A 19,652-nucleotide genomic window follows, 5' to 3' on the forward strand; every position below is an offset into this window, starting at 1 on the left:
GGAGCTTACTGTTCACTCACCCCTTCAATGAGCTGCAGACATTCTGTCAGAGTGTTGTTAATTTTACTGGATAGTTCAAGTTGTGCTTTCTTTTCTTCCTCTTCTTTTTCCATACTCTTCCAGAATGAAATATTCATTTCCTCTATTATTTTTCTTTTTGTTTTAAGTTCCATAGGAGGCCGTTTATAGATCCTCCCCTTAGATTTCTGCCATTCTTCCAACTGTTTCCTGTTATACAATTAAAGAGGGGGATGGTTTTAGGGGTCTTTTTTGGTACATGGTTAAGCTTCTAAAGTATGACATGCATAAATTATCACTGAACACCTTCAACTAGAAAGTCAGGAGAATGTTTTAAAAATAATTTACCAATTGGTATTGGAAGCACTGGTTGCCCCCACCCTTCAGAAGGCAGATGCCAGATGGATTAGTTGGATTACAACAGGTGGTTAGCATCTCAATCTTCAAACTCCTTAATTTCCTGTTTATTTTTCAATATTTTCCTCTGAAAATTTCTACCTGTATGCTACTCCTGACAATTGCTGTCCTAAGACATCCCTCCATCTCTGAGATCATTAACTCAGCACTCCATTTCTCTTATCATGAGCTTTGTATCTGCCACTCAACCAGACTCACCAAACCTGTATTCTGCCCTCAGCAGGGTCGTGGCCACTCAAAGTGACCCACTTTGCCCAGTTCCTTAGCCCTCTCTTACCACACATGACCCCCTCTTCCCCTAACGAGATCAATAATTTCAGGGCTCTTTTCTTAAGTCGCTGTCTCTGATGGTGCCACGTCCTAATCTTCGCTCTCCCCACACTGTTCACTCCCCACTCCTGCTCCTAGGCAGTCCACAGACCACTGTTGAAGGAGGCACCAAGACACGTAGGCCCAAGCATCTGAATGTAGCCTCTTCAGTTTCTTTAAATTACAACTACATGTTAATGACTCACAAACATACATTTCAGCCCAGATCACTCTCTAGGGTCCCAAACTTTGTAAACTCCAGTGCCTAACTGATAACTTTTATGTGATGTCTGGCAGGCATTTAAAATTTAATATTGTTCAAAACAAAGCTCTCGATTTTCATCTCCAAATCTTTTCCCAAACAGCCTTCCCTACATTGGTAAACAGTGCCCCAATCTACCCCGTTGCTGGGGCCTAAAACGAGGAGTTGTCTTGAGTAGTCCTTTCTTTTCCCCACGTCCAACACATCATCACATAATCAGTATTGGTTCTATCTCCCCTACCACCATTCTTGTCCAGATCACTGTCACCTTCTGCCTGAAGTGCGGCAGCAGCCCCCTTCCTTCCACTCTAACCCTTCTCAAATTCGTCCTGTGCACAGCAGCTAGCGATCTTTATAAAGTAAACCAGTCACGGCCAGGCACTTTCCATGGCTCTTGGAATAAAATTCAAAATGTCCTCTGTGGCCGGAGGTGCAGTGCAGGTTGGTTCCTGCCTACAACCTCATGTTACACCACTCTCTCCCTCCCTCACTGCCTTCCAGGAGCTCTGGCATTTTTTCCGTTACTTAACCCAAGCTCATTCCTCCCTCAGGGTCTTGTATTGTCTGTCTTCAGTCCTCTGCTCCAATGATAACTCCCTGAAGAGGTAATTTTCTGTAATTATTCTGTCTTAATCAACATGTTGATTTTCTATCTTTTCCACTAGAATCCAAGGTCTATGAAGACAGAAACCTTGGATGTCCCAGTGCCTGGCATAGTGTTTAGAACACGTGTTTAATTACAGTAAAATTCACCTTTTTTGGTACACGGTTCTGTGAGTTTTGACAAATGCATGAAATCATGTGACTGTGACTCCAATCAAGACATAACACCCTCAGAAATGCCTGTGTTCCTCGGTGGTCAACCTTGCCACCCATGCCAGCTCCCAGCAGTCACTGACCGCTTTGCTGTCCTTATAGCTTTGCTTTTTCCAGAAAATCAGTAACTATCAAAAAAAAATTTTTATTTATTTTTGGCTGCATTGAGTCTTCGCTGCTGCGCACAGGCTTTCTCTAGTTGCATTGAGTGGGGGCTACTCTTCGTTGTGGTGCGCATGCTTCTCACTGCGGTGGCTTCTCTTGTTGCAGAGCAGGGGCTCTAGGCATGCGGGCTTCAGTAGTCATGGCACGTGAGCTCAGTAGTTGTGGCTCGTGGGCTCTAGAGTGCAGGCTCAGTAGTTGTGGCGCATGGGCTTAGCGGCTCCGTGGCATGTGGGATCTTCCCAGACCAGGACTTGAACCCGTGTCCCCTGCACTGGCAGGCGGATTCTTAACCATTGCGCCACCAGGGAAGCCCCCGAGAAAATCAGTAACTATTAACTCTTGTTTCTCCCTTGATTTCTCAGCACAGTCCACACAGTGCTTATATTAGCCCTAACTGCTTCCCCTTTACCTTCACCGGCTTCATGATAGAAGCTGAGTCATCTGGCATGTGTTTCCCCTATGTTCACGGCATTCTTCTTATCTCCTTAGCCTTGCTTCTAATCATAAATGAAGAGGGAACTTGCTTTTTCTAAAGGTAACATATTCCTAGGACCTGGCTTTATTATTCTAGTACTTTCCATATATACACCAGAAAAAATGTTCCATAATAGTAGACAATGACTGTGTGCTGATCACTGTATCTCCCAGTGTAGGTGCTAAAGGAACACTCGAGGAATGAGAGTGATCTATCCTTCTCCACAAACTCCTCCTATTTTTTGTCATCAAACTTGGCCCAACTGTAACCTGTCTTAGGATCCATCGTCTGTTATCTGGTCTACACTGCAAAGCTCCAGGGTAGGGACCCTGACCTCCTCATTCACCAGCTCAAGGCCTTTGCATTCAGTTTTCTTTTTGCTCAGAAGACTCATCCTTCTTCCTGTCACTGTCCTTTTTTTTTTTTTGCGGTACGCGGGCCTCTCACTGTTGTGGCCTCTCCTGCTGCGGAGCACAGGCTCTGGACGCGCAGGCTCAGCGGCCATGGCTCACGGGCCCAGCCGCTCCGTGGCATGTGGGATCTTCCCGGTCCGGGGCACGAACCCGTGTCCCCTGCATCGGCAGGCGGACTCTCAACCACTGCGCCACCAGGGAAGCCCTCTGTCACTGTCCTTTTCCCAGTCCAGATGTCACTGTTCAAAGTACCTCCCCTGACCTTTCTATCTAAAGTCATCCCAGCCTCCCTCTCTCAATCGCATCACCCTGAATTAAGTTATTTTCTGTCTCTTCAGGAGGGCAGAGAGCTTGTCAGTGGTGTTCAGGGCTGTATTCAGAGAATAAATCCTGCCCTCACTTCACTCTGCTATACCTTTTAGCTACCATCTAATTTTACATGTTCCTTTTGCCCTTGCCAGGAATCTCCTTATTTTCTACTCCAATCAAGTGTACAGAGGTGCTTCTCCTGGGAGGTTCACCACATCATCAGAATATGTCTGGTCCTGTTCAGAAAGTGTATGAAATCCTTTGGCTCAGTTGCAAGCATCACACATGTTAATGTTAACTCCCAGCAGCCTGAGATCCTGACTTCTAACATCTGAACTCTGTATGTGAACTGATTACTTCTCTCTGCCTTAGCGTACTTTCCAAAACTTGGTCTGCTCAGACTCATAGAAGTTTCCTGCTCCTTCTTCTCTGATAACTTTTCGGATTTCACATTAGTTGGCTTGACAAGGGACTACCATTTCCGCACTTCCTAGCGGTGTAAGTTCACTACTCTGGCTCCTCCTACCCTGCCTCTTCTGTTGCTGTTCAGTCCCTGCAGGGCACTTCTTGCATGAATGGTCTACCTCTGCAACCTCTACTTCTTATTCAACTATTCTGTTTCAATTTCTTTTTTAAAAAATAAATTATTTCAAGCATACAGAAAATTACAGAGAACAATTTGAACACATGTATGTACCACCCAGCTCTATCAAGTCTTCATATTTGCTTTGTCTTTTTTTCAGAGTTACAGCTAAAAATTACTCAGGAGCCATTATTTATGACCCATCTCCTGACTTTAGCACTCCTGATGGTCAATTTGCCTAGTCATCTTACTTTGCAAAATTTTGGAATTAAAATAAAGTACCTTCGATCCTCTGCTGTGGTCTTCTTATTTGGATTAGTTTGGGTCCCATTTGGGAGTCCTCTTCCATTTACGGTTGTGCCACCAGCTTGAGTTCTGGGAGCTGTCTTGTTTAGAAAACAGTTCTGGGGAAGAGCCCTTTTCAACTTGGAGTCCAAAGTCCGTGCTTTTTGTTGACAGCTGTTGTTGCATTTATTCCCTTTGGCTCCATTTGCTCTTATGCTAGGGGTGCTTGGAATGACTGAGTTAAAGCTGCCAACTGTCAAATTAGGCCTTTGGCTTATGGCTTTTGATTTTTGCAGTACATATGATGTCCGACGTCTACAACAAGCTTGCGTGGGTTTATGATCTTGCTTTGTGTTTGGATGTCTGTTGTTACATCCTCTTTGAAGCACTTTGGGGTATGTGCTGGGTTTGCTATGTTTTACTTTCTGTTCAGTAACAGTGCATGACTGTAACTTAGTTTCATTTGGTCTTTCATACTTACCCCTATTAACCTTTATATTCTTTATGTCCTTAACCACTGTTTTCTTTGATGCTTGAGTCCTGTTAAGTGTCTGGACAAAGTGAGAGGAAACTGTTTTTGGGGGTTTTCCCCCTGGTCTTGCAAGATCTGTTCCTCTAGAGAGTTGCTGAGACTTCTCTGGTGGAATCCTGACTTGTGTTTCTTCAAGAAATGGTTTATTAACTCTGTCTTTCAGAACAGCACTGTTCACTGACCTTTTGCCCAAGACTTCTTTAGTAGGAGCCACACTGCTCTTGGTTTGATTAGTTTTTGGCTTACTTGCGGTGTCTAATTCAGGATTTGGCTTCCTCTCAGAGTCTGGTAAGATTTGGGGCAAGTTCTCTTTATTCATCTCTTTTAGACAGCTACCCAAGGATTCATTTTCAACATGGGTATTGTCCACAGAGTCTGTACATTTAGCAGTTCCTTGTTGTGTTACCTGCTGCTTTTTAGTTTTCAGTTCCTGTATATTAAGTGACCCCATGGTTTTTCTTGACAGTTCTCCAGTAGTGGATGATCCAAATTCATGGTGTTGTTGACTACTTCCGGAAGGCTTACGGTTTGGGTGAGAAGGAACACATTCTGAAGTGAGCCTTTTTTTGCCCAGAGGTTTTGGTGGCTCCAACTTTGGCCTCTGGGACCCTGTGATGCTGGCAGGTCTGGACTGAGGTTTAATGCTGATGGGTCTTGTAGCTTTGACAGGCAAAGCAACATGGTTGGTAACATCCTTTTTAGGTCTGATAGTCTAAAAAGACAGAGAAAGATATAAAAAAAGTAAACTCATAACAACAGTCCACTGTTTTTAAAATAAAAAAAACTAGTTATTTTGTTTATAATTTCATTTAAGAGAATTGAATCCTGAGAAAATAAAAGACTCACTAATAGATGATTTTTATAACTGGAGTTCCTATTAGAAATACATTAGAATCTTTTAGCTTGATAGAATTCAGCAGAGATGCAGTGAACACATAAAAATTGCTGTTTAAAAAAATAAATTTGGCTCCATCAAACAAGTACTTGCTGAATGCCTATTATATCCAAGTGAAGTGTCATTCTAGGGACTCTGGAAAGATACATACATAATAGACTTATGTTAGGGTACCTCCCAAGTTCCTCCTAGTACTTTGTATTGCTACACTAATTTTCTTAAAACAACACTGCCTTTGTAAAGGTCAGAGTGTCACTCAAGAAACTTTGTCTCATCCTGGAGATCAGTGGTATGGATATGCTGGGAGTCCTGAGATACTCTGGAACAGTTCTGAATAAGTACCTAACATCTCAGCAGAAAGTCAGTCATATTTGTGAAGTCAGGAAAGGGTTTTAAGGTTAGATTGTACATTATTAACAAGTAAATATTTCAGTCATGTGATTTAATTTTGGATAAGAAAGGTAGGACTAGGGAGGGGTGTTTAGAATTAATATGGTAAATAACAGGGACAGGCCACTGTGGATTCTGGAGCGTCTGCATTTAACGCAGTTACTCAGAAAGGAGAATTGGCAGAGATTTGTAGACTATCCAGGGAGATATGGCAGTGCTAGAGTTACTGTTCTCTATTTTTGGTTTGATAATATGATGAATAATTACTATGTAAGCTTTGTGAACGTGTAAAGGACATCTGTAACTAGAACCACTTGTCCTTAAGGGCAAAGAGATGGCCACCCTAGGATGGCCTGGGCATGTGCACTGTTGCTCATGGGTACTCTAGGGGAGCGCTGGGGGCGGGAGGCAGAGAGACAGACGGTGTGCTCACGCGGCCGCAGCTGGGTTACTCCTTGAGCCCCAACATTTACATCAACCTCGGCTCTCCCCATTATTGCTCATTACTGCTTACTGAAGAGGCAGGGATGTTGGTATAAACTTTCCAATTATGTGCTATTCCTTACTCGTTCTTTTTTGTATATTAAAAAAAAAAACGACATATAATTTGTACCCCATTCACCATTTTAAAGCGTACAATTCAGTGGGTTTTAGTATATTCACAAGACTGTACAACCATCGCCACTAATTCCAGAACATTTTCATCACTGCAGAAAGAAATCCCACATTTGTTAGAAGTCACTCCCCATTTCCTCCTCCCCACGGATCTGGGCAACCAGTAATCTATTTTCTGTCTCTATAAATTTGCCTATTCTGGACATTACATATAAATGGAATCATATAATATGTGGCCTTTCGAATCTGGCCTCTTCCACTTAGCATGTTTTTGAGATTCACCCGTGTTGTGGCATGTATCAGCACTTCATTACTCTATTTTTTTTTTTTTTTTCATTACTCTATTTTTTAAATAATAAACTTTAGGGCTTCCCTGGTGGCACAGTGGTTGAGAGTCCGCCTGCCGATGCATGGGACACGGGTTCATGCCCCGGTCTGGGAAGATCCCACATGCTGTGGAGCGGCTGGGCCCGTGAGCCATGGCCGCTGAGCCTGCGCGTCCGGAGCCTGTGCTCCGCAACGGGAGAGTCCACAACAGTGAGAGGCCTGCGTACCGCAAAAAAAAAAAAAACCAAAAAAAAAACAAAAAACAAAAAAACAAAAAAAAACAAAAAACCCCAAACAAACCCACTTCATTTTCAGAGCAGTTTTAGTTCAAAGCAAAATTGAGTGGAAGTACAGAGACTTCCCATATATTCCTTGTCCCCACACAGGCACATCACTACTTTTTATGGCTGAATAAATATTCCATTTTATGGCTATATCACATTTTGGTTATCTATTCAATTGATGGACATCTGGGTCATTTCCACCTTCTGGCTATTATGAATAATGTTGCTATGAATATATTTGCTATAAGTTTTGTGTGTTTGTGTATATCTGTTTTCAACTGTCTTGGGTATATATCTAGGAGTGGAATGGCTGGGTCATATGGTAGCTCTATGATTAACTTCTGAGGAACTGTCAAACTATTTTCCAAAGGTACTGCACCATTTTACATTCCCACCAGTAATGCATAAGGTTTCTAATTTCTCCATATCCTCCCCAACACATATTATCTGTCTTTTTGATTATAACCATCCTAGTGGGTGTGAAGTGGTATCTCACTGTGATTTTTATTTGCATTTCCCTAATGTTGAGCATCTTTTCATGTCCTTATTTCCCATTTGTATACTTTCTTTGGACAAATTTCTATTCAGATCCTTTGTCCATTTAGAAATTGGGCTGTCTTTTTATTGTTGAGTTGTAAGAGTGCTTTATTTATCCTGGGTCCTAGATCTTTATCATATATAAGATTTGCAAATATTTTCTCTCTTGTACAGTTTTTATATCTTTATTTTAGATCAGCCTGGCCTTGCTAACTTACTGTAAGTGGTAGAACTGGTCATGCAGTTAGTTTCAAGTACTTCATTAAGAGAAAAACTAGGCTTAGAAGAGTCATTAGGCTAGCAGAATAGCCTGCAATCAATAGGCAAATACACACCATTCGAGCTGGAAGGGATTTTGGAGATCATTAAATTGAGCCCCTTCATCTGAGAGGGAACGTGAGCTGCCCAAGGTCAGGCAGGGTGTTAAGAGGCAGGGTTGGGGATAGAACTTCAGTCTCTGACTCCTGGCCTCAGACAACTCACGTCAGATAGATCTGATTAAAAAAAAAAACAAAGACAGAATGTACAAGAAGGAACAAGTGACACAAACTGAATTTGGTCACTTCATTCTGTACATATGAAGCCAGAGAAGGGAGAAAATTCACAAAGGATATGACTAGGGTTTAAATCAGGAGAGATTTACTGCATCTGTACTAGGCACTGTGCTAGACTGCAAGGGGATACAAAGATGACAGAAGATGACACATGCCCCTGAGGAGTGCTAACAGAAAATTATGATATGAAGACATGAGGGCTGTAATAGGGCTGGGAGGGATTGTAGAGCTCATCCGATTGGTGGTTTTCAAGCATTTTTGTTCATATACTCCCAAAATAATTTTGACAAACTCTGTGCCTTCCTATACTTTTAAAAGTTAATAGCTAACATTTTTCATCGTTAGTTTAAACAGCTGCAAATGTGTAATTTCAGGCACACTGTCAATACCGACATTTCAAGATGAAATGAAATTTGATACCCACTACAATCCATTTAAAAACTATAGAAGCATACTCTTCTTTAACAACTGAAAATATAATACCTTTCTTGTTTCTCCTGGTCTGTTCTCCCATTACCCTATCATGCTTCTCAACAAATATATGTCTATAAGTTTACCTTAATCTGTATTTACCATAACTATAAATAATTCAGCAAAAGAAGATAAATGTTACCAATTTTGATCAATAATTATTAAATATAAAGAGTAAAATACTTTCTCATAAAGAAATGGAAATATCTCTTAGTGAGATGGCTGGAGCTTCTTCCCCCCACAATTAGTTCATGTATTCACTGGAAGACATTATATTATTTATTGCTAGAATGAGACAGAGGTCTTCAGTTTTATTCCTTTGGCTTTTTAAATAAAAACACAGAAAATTTGTTCACATTATCAAGTAGATGGGAATAGAAGATGTTTTGTTCTTCTTGCAATTACAGTCAATTCTTTGAACTCATCCAGAGGCATATGCTAGAAGTCATGCAGTGATCTCTCAGCAAAAAATTATTTTTAATGTTCTTCCACATGACAATGTTGAATGCAAAGAACTGGAAGCTGCTTGAACTGCAAAAGGCTTTCTGAACATCACCACCATTATTTCAAATTGTCCCTTGATTTTGTACTTTGGAGGTACATATTTCCATCCCTGGGCAAAACAAGCAGAGAAAGAACTGAAAAGTGGAAGAAGGATGACAAGGAGTGTCAAGGGAGGTGAGAAAGGAGAAACTGAAGCACATTCGACGACAAATCAATTTTGGGCAAAAGCACATACGGAAGCTGAAGATGTGGAAATTGGTTCTGTTAAAATGTGTACCTGCTGGAGATGCTTTATGCACCTCCAGAGGAACATATATCCCAATATGCAGACACTTCTAAATGTACTTCAATCTGCATTAACTCAATCCTTTCAAACAACTCTATGAGAAACCTCCTATTATTCCCATCTCACAGATGAAGTTAAATAACTTGCCCAAGGTCCCTGAGCTAGAAAACAAAGGAGTCAGGATTTGGATCAAGGCAGTTTCTTAACTATTATACATTACTGTTTCTCAATAAATCCAAGAGGATGGCTCCAAGGAATCTTTTCAAATATGTTAAAACTCCTGATAGGAACAGAAAATGAAAAACTTCTTTTGTGTGTTCCTTTGTGTGCCAGAATGAAACCTGAAACAGTTATGGTGAGGCTGTTAATTTCAAAAAGTGAGGCATGGTAACAGTACACTAAGAGTATGCCAGAAAAGCTTTGTTCAGGTCCTTACTGGCTGTATAAATGTGGCCAATCTCCTTGAGCCTCAGTCCTCTCATTTGTAAAATGGGAATAATAATAATAATATCTATAATCTAGGGAAGGTGCTATAAAGTCCTGGCTTTTGCAAGATAGTTTTGATTTATGCCTGTTGGCCCAACATATTAATAGCACTTCCTTTTACTCTCAAAGGTCTCTGGACATTAAATCATATGACCACCCTGCTTATAGCGTTGTTTTGAATATTAACTGAGATATTGTATGTAAGGTGTCTCATCCAGTATCTGGATAATAATAAGTACTCAAATGTTAACTCTTACGGTTATATATAAAAAATGTTTTATAAATTGTGAAGCCTTATACAATTGTAATGATGAGTTATTTGCCTAGTACGTTGAGTTTCTCCCAAGTTCCATAATTGCCTTCCCCACTTCATTTTTATCTTCGCTACTGTGATATCTACCGTAAAGGGTAGGTATCACCTCATTTAAGAGATGATTTACTGAAATCAGTATTGTCAGCTTCGAGCGAACCTTCTGGGAGCTCTTAATGAGGGCCCCTTCCAACAGAGTTTTTAAGCCTTGCATGCTATACCAGTTCAATCTTCCTAAAGCAGAAGTCTAACCCAGGGGCTTCCCTGGTGGTGCAGTGGTGAAGAATTCACCTGCCAGTGCAGGGGACACGGCTTCATTCCCTGGTCCGGGAAGATCCCACATGCCGCAGAGCAACCAAGTCCGTGCGCCACAACTACTGAGCCTGTGCTCTAGAGCCCGTGAGCTACAACTACTGAGCCCACATGACACAACTACTGAAGCCTGCGCGCCTAGAGCCCTGCTCTGCGACAAGAGAAGCCACCTCAAGGAGAAGTCCACGCACTACAATGAAGAGTGACCCCCATTCTCCGCAACTAGAGAAAGCCCGCGCAGCAATGAAGGCCCAACACAGTCAAAAATAAATAAATAAAAGACAAATATAAAAAGTCTAGCCCAGTAATTCTCAACTGTTCACATCATGACGCGCCACTTTTGCTTTCTATGCATTTCTATCCTCCACAGTGTCTAATGACGCCACGTGTACACATAACACGCATAATCTATACATGATATATACATGCCTATGCATATAGGTGTACATGTATATGTGTGTGTGTCTGTGTACATTTAATGAACAAATCATTAAAACTTAGGAAAACTGGCACCAGTGTCACACTTTGGGCAACATTATTTCAATTACACTTGAACTTAGATAAAACTATGGTTTTAAAAATTAAAGTTGGGATTTTTATTGATTATTTTATTGCAGATGAACAATTTGTGCCATTTTCAGGAGGATAATTTCTCCCATTTTAAAACCTTAAGTATGTTAGGATCTTTTTATCATTCCATCCACAGTCTAGCTGAACCGAACTGATTGGGAAGCACAGGTTTGTTAAGTGCCTTGGAAGATCCAACACAGATGTTCTCTTTTAATGACTACTGAGCTATTTAACTTCATGGCAGCATACCAAAGTAGTTAAGACCATGGGCTCTCAGCCTATCAACCTATTAAGAGATTAATAACTATGTGACCTTGGGAACTTAACCCTTCTGTGACTCAGTTCCCTCATCTGTAAAATGGGCTACTAATAGTCCTACCTCATAAGGTTGTAAGGACTCAAGGAGTTAATGCAAGTCAGAAAAGTTCCAGACACATAGTAAGTATTCAATAAACATTAAGAGGACAAAAGTGCACTTAAAGATTTTTTTTGGTTAATAAACTGAACTATAGTATGTTGTACTTTTCAAAAAATGATACTATTGCTTACTAAACCAAACTGTTCTTATATTTATGTAAATACCTTTGAAAAACATGTTCTTTAGGTTGTTAACATGTTTGTTATTTTTATTGCTAATCATCCAAAACGGATATTTTTTAAAAGACTAATTTCTACTTACAGATTTAGAAGGTGGTGGATTCGGGCAATTATTCTTGGCTTTTAGATAAGGCCTATAAAAGATGAAATAAGATTAATTCTTGGTGCAGAAGCATCAGCAAGGCTTGGGAAGTACAGCGATTAAAAATTTTTACGGTTAGAATTTTAAAGCATTAGAATTTCCATATACGGTAAAAAAAAATTCAAAAATTATGATTGATAGAAAGTCTCCTTATCATCCCTTCCTCAGTCCTATTATTCTACTCCTCAGCGACCACAAGCACTGTTGCCCGTTTTTTTCTGTGATCCTTTCATAGATGTCCTATGCATAAACATAACATTCTAACAGTATTAATAAAATATGTGTTTTCTTCATATCTGCATAGTCTTACTCATTGGAACATCATTCCGGGAACACTGCAATGTGCCAGGCACTAGAGATTCAATGCCAAATAAGATAATAAAATGCTTCTTTAAAAAGCTTGCTTGTTTTCAATGACTGTGAATCTGTTTCTGTTTTGTAAATAAATTCATTTATATTAAATCAACTATAAGTAAGAAAAAACTTGCTTGTTTTTCAAGTATCTTCACATAGTGAATTTTCAGGTGGGGAAAGTGATATAAATAAAAAATACTGAGGCACATATGAAATCTAGCTAGTGAGAGATAAAATGCAACAAAAAGAGAAAAACAGAGAATTTAGACTCAGTCTTCACAGATCATAAACTGACAAGACTAACAGGGACTTTGATCATGACTTGATGCTTGTTTCTCCCATCTTGGATGTACGTAAGTCCTGGGAAGGCAGGGAGCGCATACCTTCAGAAGCAAGAGTGACTGATACATTATAGGTATTAAATAAATATATGTTGACTACATGAATTAGGTTTATTTAATCAATGAAATAGAGTCGAGTAAAAACCCAAAGTAAAAAGAAACTAAAACAAAGGGTGAAAGCTAACTTTGTAAAAATTGGTTTTCAAATAAAAATTTAGCAACATGTTGGGTAGAAAAACATATCAATGCTAAGGCAAGTGAGATAACACCATTTAGATGACAAGATATTGACAAAAGGTCAAAGTGAAGCAGTCATATTCTGTTTACCTCAAGAGTAAGTGCTAAGAGGAAGACCAAAGAGCACTGTCAGGCTGGAGGATGTGGGTGTGCAGCTTATGGAGGATGGATTGAACCGGCTCTCCTGCTTTAGAGAGAAGCACCAGAACCAGGGTCACTCAACTCCTCCGCCAAACATTGCCTTCACAAGAATCACTCTCCCAGGAAACGCAGTAGGGACAGGAAAAGCTTGCAGCATTGCAGGTGATATTGTAGACCCTCCTCTCCCGCCTTTGGAGACTGTCACAGTAGTAATGTTTAAATCTTTGCCAACATTTTTGTCATGGCTTGCCTGGAAATGCCCTTTTGGAATAATCATAGGATCCCAAGGCAAGTCTGAGTAGACTGCAAACAAAAGGGCTATGTTTTGAAAAGGCTTTAAGTTGCTATTAGCAACCAGGGCAAACTTGCATAACCGTGGGAGACAAACTCACTTGGTGTTTTGGCACTTCAGTTTTCCCTTGGCTGCTAGGTACTCCTGGAGCTTTCTCTGCCGCTCTTCTGCAAAACAGGCGAGCAAACAAACGTGTGAGATTCTAACCAGTTCATTTCTATTCTAAAAGATGACACCTTTCTGTAATGATTCTGGCTTTGGACCATAAAGCTATAAAGTCCCTAGCCCTACAAATGTGCCTCCAGGTTAACGTTAACATCAACAATATCATTTATATGCCACGTACAAAGCTCGTCACACACACTTCCTTTCATCGCCACTGCAATCCTATGAAGTATTTTACAGTCCGAAATTTAAAGAGGATAAATGATACGCCCAGATAACATGTGGCTAAGCCAGGATTTGAAACCAGGTTTATCCAAATCCAAAGCCCTTGCTCACAGCCACCGTTCTCAGCTCCCAACACATCAAACTTTGCTTGAAGAGATTCTGTTACTGGCCCACCTAAGCTGGCAAGCCCGGGCCTTGTTTTATTAATCCCTTCTAACAGGAATGATGACTTTTGACCCCAAACCTTTACACGGTTTCCTTTGGTACTAAGGACAAAATAGGCCAGGTTAGGGGGTTCATGGCAAACATCTATCCATATGGTGGCTTTCTAAGCAAGGCATCTGTGAGGGAATGAAAAGTCAGTATTTCCATCTTCAAGAAGTTTCAATCTAGTAGTGGAGATAAAATAAACACAATAATAATTACAATATAAGGCAAAATCTAAGTGCCATAAAATAGGGTCAAAGAAAGAACTATGGGAGTCCAGAGGCAGAGACTGAGTGAGGGGACTGGGTGGTTGGAAAAGGCTAAAATTCAGTAATGGTTTAAAAATAAATAGGGGTGCAAAACAACTCAACCTCATTTAAACTGAGTTGCCCTGTGTCTTTTGGGGTTTTATTGTTTTTCGTTTTTGGAGTATAATTGCCTTACAACGTTGTGTTAGCTTCTGCCGCAGAGCCAAGTGAATCAGTCATTCGCATACACACATCCCCTCCCTCTTGGGCCGCCCCCCCGCCCCATCCCACCCAACTAGGCCGTCACAGAGTAGGAGCTATCTATTTTCCACGTGGTAGTGTATTTATGCCCTGTATTTTGATATCTGGCTCTGATGCATCCCTAGGAGACAGCTGTGTCAAGAGGACTGTTGGAGACTGAGAGACGGGGCTGGAATCCCAGCTCTGTGACTTCTAGCAAGTTACCAAGCCTTGCTGCTGCTGAGCCTTTAAAATGGGGCAGAAATGCCCATCTTGAAAGGCTGTTGTGTAAAGTGCCTAGAACAGTCAACATGCATTATTACCGGAACCAACAAAACACTCACGCATTTTGGAGCAGGTGGCAGGTACCTGATTAGGAGTATGCGGAAAGTCAGCAAAGGGCTCCAGGCACATCTAAGAGGTCGGGGAGCCCTTCAGCCTCCGCGCACTTTTAACCCATCAGCTTCCACCAGGGCGCGCGGGCTTGCGAGGAGATGAGCTCCGCGTCGGGGTGAGACCCTCCTTGACAGCTGTCACAACTCGGGCGGCCGGCGCTGCCCCGAGGGCCACACCCGGGCTCCGCCTGGAGCCAAATATGGGCCGCAGGAGCGCCTAGCTTCCTACTGACTGTGCCACCCCGGGCAAGGGGCCTCAGGTTCTTTACCCAAACGAGGTGACAATGACAGCTTTCTGCAGAGCTGCTGCGGGAGTCACTGGGAAGATGCCTGGGAGGCACATGGCCCCGCGCACACCCTCCCCGACCCCCGGCCCCGACTTCTCACCGGGGCCTAGGGCCTGGGCTAGGGTCAGCGCCCCCTGGACCGGAAACGCCGACGGGGAGGCAGAGGCAGGCAGGCGAGCGGACCGGCCACTTCCGCCTAAAGGACTCACTCGGGGGCCTTCCTTCGTCCCCGCCCGTAAGACACAGCGGCTGGAAGTCATACTCACCCGCGGCGGCGGAGGGCCCCGGCAGCACCATGACTCCCCAGCTACAGTTCTTCTTCAAAAGGCCGCGCCTGCAGTCAAGGCAGGCGCGTCGGGCGTGCGCCCACTCTCATTGGCTCCCGTTGGTTTGAAACCCGCCAGTCGGAAGCAGGGGAGGTCGGGACAAAAGGAAGTAGACGCGTTGTGGTTGGCTCTGCCAGTCAAATCACCCAGGGGGCCCTTTGATTGGAAGAACGTACAGTTGAACGGGCAGTTGGCACTGAGGGCGGCTGGTTGGGTGGGAGAAGCCCCCCTTTTAAGGATGCGGTTTCTGCGCCGTTGTGCTGTCACTTACGCTGAAGGCGGCGGGGATGGGCGATGGGGGAGCCCCCGGGCCCCATAGACAACGCCTCCCCAGCCCCCTTAGATGCTAAGGTTCACATAAAAATAAGATAAAACCAAAATGATGAAGTTGGCGACTCCACATGAGTGTACATCTCCACTTGTTTTGGGTCTCTGAAGCTAAAGGATCTTAGTTTTTAGTACTGCAGCGTGTCTCCTTTTATGTTTTTCAGTGTGCTAAGATATACAAAACAAAGTTTACCATTTAAGCCATTTTTAAGTGTACAGTTCAGTGTCATTATGTACATTTACAATGCTGTACAATCATCACCACTGTAAAAAATCAAACAGGTACCTCAAATAGAGTAGGGAGATCAGAAGGGGGAGTTCTCATATTCTGCGACCACAGGGAGCCCAGTCATAAGAAGAAAGACTCCTGCTTCCTGGCAAGGACTCGCCAATGAAAAGCCAGGGACCCTTTGTTTATTACAGCTCTCCCAACTTCCGTTTCCCCCTCTGTAAAAGCATTTTCCTTCTTCCCTCGACTTCAGTGTGGCTCGTCATGGTTGCAGATCCCAAATTGCAATTCTCTGCTGACCCTGAAGAAACCCATCTCTGCTGGGAAACTATCTGGCAGTCTATTTCAGGTCAACACCATCGTCTGTCTCCTGAGCTTTCGCATCCTCCTAAACAGAAACTTTGTACCCATTAAACACTAACTCCCTGTTGCCTTCTCCCCCCAGGCCCTGGCAACCACCATTCTACTTTCTGTCTATGATTTTGACTACTCTGGGAACCTCATTTAAGAGGAATCATACAGTATTTGCCTTTTTGTGGCTGACTTACTTCACTTAGCATTAAGTCCTCAAGGTTCATCCATGTTGTAGCATATGACAGAATTTCCTTCCTTTCTAAGGCAGAATAATATTCCATTGTATGTATATACTACATTTTGTTCATGCATTCATCTGTCACGGACATTTGGGTTACTTCTACCTTTTGGCTATGGTGAATAATGTTGCTTTGAACATGAGTGTACAATTATCTGTTTGAGCCTCTGCTTTCAATTCTTTGGGTATATAACTTGAAATGGTATTACTGGATTATACAGTAACTCTATTTTTAATTTTTTGAGGAACCGCCATACTGTTTTCGGGATGGCTCCTTTTTGATGTATATTTTTGATTAGACCTTATCAGCTGGGTGTATGCCTAACCAAGGAAGGTACAATGGGGGCAGGTCCAGACCTCCTGAGTCCCTAGACACACATCATTCCTTTTATTTCTGTCCTAAAACTTTTCTTTCAAAAATTTCCCCAGTTTGGCTAGTCCACAGTTTCATGAAGAGGTTTGGGAAATGCTTTTGGCACTCTATGTGTTAGGGTTCCACTTCCCTAGGTGCCAGAGAGGTGGTGGATAGAGAGGTGGAGCTGTGTGTGGGCCCATTTTTGCCAGGTTTGCTTCACCATTTGGGTGCTCAGCTGGGCATGAAGCCATTGGGGCAGCTCTCCTCTTTGTTTCCAAACAGGGTGTTCAGGAGGGAGCCATGCTGGGGTTTCTGGATTTATATATTTTGACACACTAGTAGTATACAAATATGTTTAAAATAGGACAACTGATCATTATTTAAGTGAAAAACTTGGACTCTTTGTCTAGTGCCATGAATCCTTGCCTAATGGTTAAATCTAGCAGCTGGGCAGAACATTTTTGGTTAATGAGTAAGAAAGTGGCTCATGTACAGTTTCAGAAAAGTGAAAGGAGTTCTCTTGGTCTTTATAGAATCTTAGTGATCAAATGGGTTGCAGATTGAGAAGTCATCTTGTCCACCACCCAGTGCTAGAGTATTCTACAGATCCCATGTGTGCATTGCATCTTTGCAGGAATACTGCTTGGGTCAGGGAGCTGCTTCACCTGTCCTGTTTTTAGACAACTGCTGATTATTATGAAAATTAAAGAAAAAAAAAGAGCTCAAATAAGCCTCTTGCTCATTGGTCCTTGTTCTCTGGAGCAACATGGGCTGACTCTGCACCCTTTTCTAAATTCTTTGGATATTTGAAGAACTATTTTGTAGGGCACAAAATATGGAAAAAAAGCTAAATAGGTTTAACAATTCTCAACTCATCTAGCAAAGTATCCATCTTGTGGCTTGAATGGCTTCCCATTGCTCTGAGGCTAAAGTCTTACAACTCCTGCAGGGCCTAGCCTTTGCCTACTTTTATAGCTTCAGCTCATACCACTCTCCCCTTGGTCACTGTAGTTCAGGCACTCTTGCAAAAATGTTTGTAACCTATTTTTTATACTCTATGATATACTATGTACAAAATGAAAACATGCTCACCAAATTACAGATGTCACAAAACTAAGAGGAAGAGTCAGTGTATAAAAAAATAAATCAGAATCTGGAACAATCTAGAAAGATCTGGGGCCAAATAAGATTAAAACTGAACAGGGATATATTTAAAGTTTTGAATTTAGGATGAGAACCTATAGGTCTTTGTTGCCTACAAACCCTATATGAATCAACAATGTCACTTGCTTTCAAAAAGCTAATGTCACTTTCTAAAAACAGCATGGTGTCTAAAATTGGAAGGACAAGGTCCCACTCTAAGCTGTGCTGGGCTGGCCATATCCTGAATAGTATACCAATTTCTGGGTAACAAGTTTTATGAGAGATATTGACAAGCCAACATTGGCCAAGACTCAAGAGGACAATTTTGACAAATGTATATGGTCATGAAACCACCACACAATCAAGGAATAGGTATAGATACACAAGCATATTTTACATCCAACACGGTACTTACTGTTATCCCAACTATTTCCATCATCCCCCAAAAGTTCAAGTGTCGGTATATGTAAGCATCAGAGGGATGATTTAATTGGGGGGAGGGTTAGGGAAATATCCTTTCCCTTTTCCTTCCATAACTTGGACTTACGGGTGATGTGGCTCTACACTCATCAATTTGGAGACTGATGTATAAGACTATATTAAAGAAATAGGCTCCAACAAGTTCAGTGCTAGGATTGTTGAAGCTCATCATGGTGACCTTCTCACTGTTTATGCAGCTGGGGAGTAGGGAGTAAGGGATATGCATAGCTGACCCTGTTAGAATAATACTTGAGGCCATTTCTAGAATGATTCAATATTTCACTGTTAAAGACTGAGCAGCTATTATGCTTTTTAAGATTTCTTGAACTGGTATTGCTTGCTCAGTGTTTTATATTTCTCTATTTCTTAAAATATTGATACCTAGTCTTACTCTAGCCAGACTTGGGGTACAGAAAACCTAGGAAAGTAATGGCAACTGGAAAGAACAGTGTGAAACAAACAAGAGAACAGGTTTTTTCCTTTTCTCTCCGTTTTTCTGCAGTGCTCTGTATCTGTGTCTGTATTCTGTGGTGCTCAATTAGGCTGAGTTTGGCTGTAAGTAATAGCAAACCAAATGTAAATGATTTAAAATCACAATAATGGGACTTCCCTGGTGGTGCAGTGGTCAAGAATCCGCCTGCCAGTGCAGGGGACATGGGTTCGAGCCCTGGTCTGGGAAGATCCCACATGCCCTGGAACAACTAAGCCTGTGCGCCACAACTACTGAAGCCCGCATGCCTAGAGCCTGTGCTCTGCAACAAGAGAAGCCACTGCAATGAGAAACCCGCGCACCATAACGAAGAGTAGCCCCCACTCGCCACAACTAGAGAAAGCCTGCGCACAGCACCGAAGACCCGACGCGGCCAAAAATAAAAAGAATAAAATTGCAATAATGTTTCTTGTGGTCTTAAAGTCTGGCAGTAAGTAGATTCTTAGTGCAACAATGTCATCAGAGATGCTGACTCTATTTCTCCTTCCATTCTGCCATCCTCAGCGTGTGGCTGTGTCTTCCCAAGTGCAAGTTGGTTAGCACAGTTCCAAGCTCTACATCCTCATAGAACATGTCTCATGCAGGAAGGAAGGAAGAAAAAAAAGACTTTCTTCTACATGGCTCTTTTATCAGAGTAGAAAATCTTTCCCAGAAATTGCCCCCAGCAGACATCTCATTAGGCAGGACTAACTCAACGTGACTTAGTCATGGGAG

At 42.0% G+C, this 19,652-nt stretch overlaps 1 protein-coding gene across 2 annotated transcripts in view; it reads right to left on the reverse strand.

Moving 5' to 3' along the window:
• Positions 1 to 15,379, reverse strand: part of CKAP2L (cytoskeleton associated protein 2L) — a 31,496-nt gene extending 16,117 nt beyond the window's left edge. Inside the window, exons 1-5 of one of the 2 annotated variants that reach the window (XM_022599231.3) lie at positions 15,263 to 15,379; positions 13,330 to 13,396; positions 11,805 to 11,856; positions 4,050 to 5,296; positions 21 to 228 (exon numbers count right to left, since the gene is read on the reverse strand). In XM_022599231.3, the coding sequence (XP_022454939.2) occupies positions 21 to 228; positions 4,050 to 5,296; positions 11,805 to 11,856; positions 13,330 to 13,396; positions 15,263 to 15,293 (1,605 nt within the window). In that variant the 5' untranslated portion in view covers positions 15,294 to 15,379. The other variant, XM_022599232.3, reaches the window with a different exon arrangement.
• Between the last annotated feature and the right edge of the window lie 4,273 nt (positions 15,380 to 19,652).

Source organism: Delphinapterus leucas, chromosome 13 (genome assembly GCF_059928025.1).
Source record: "Delphinapterus leucas isolate spDelLeu-1000000601 "Yukka" chromosome 13, BTC_Dleu_Yukka2, whole genome shotgun sequence".
In the NCBI taxonomy this organism is placed as follows: domain Eukaryota; kingdom Metazoa; phylum Chordata; class Mammalia; order Artiodactyla; family Monodontidae; genus Delphinapterus; species Delphinapterus leucas.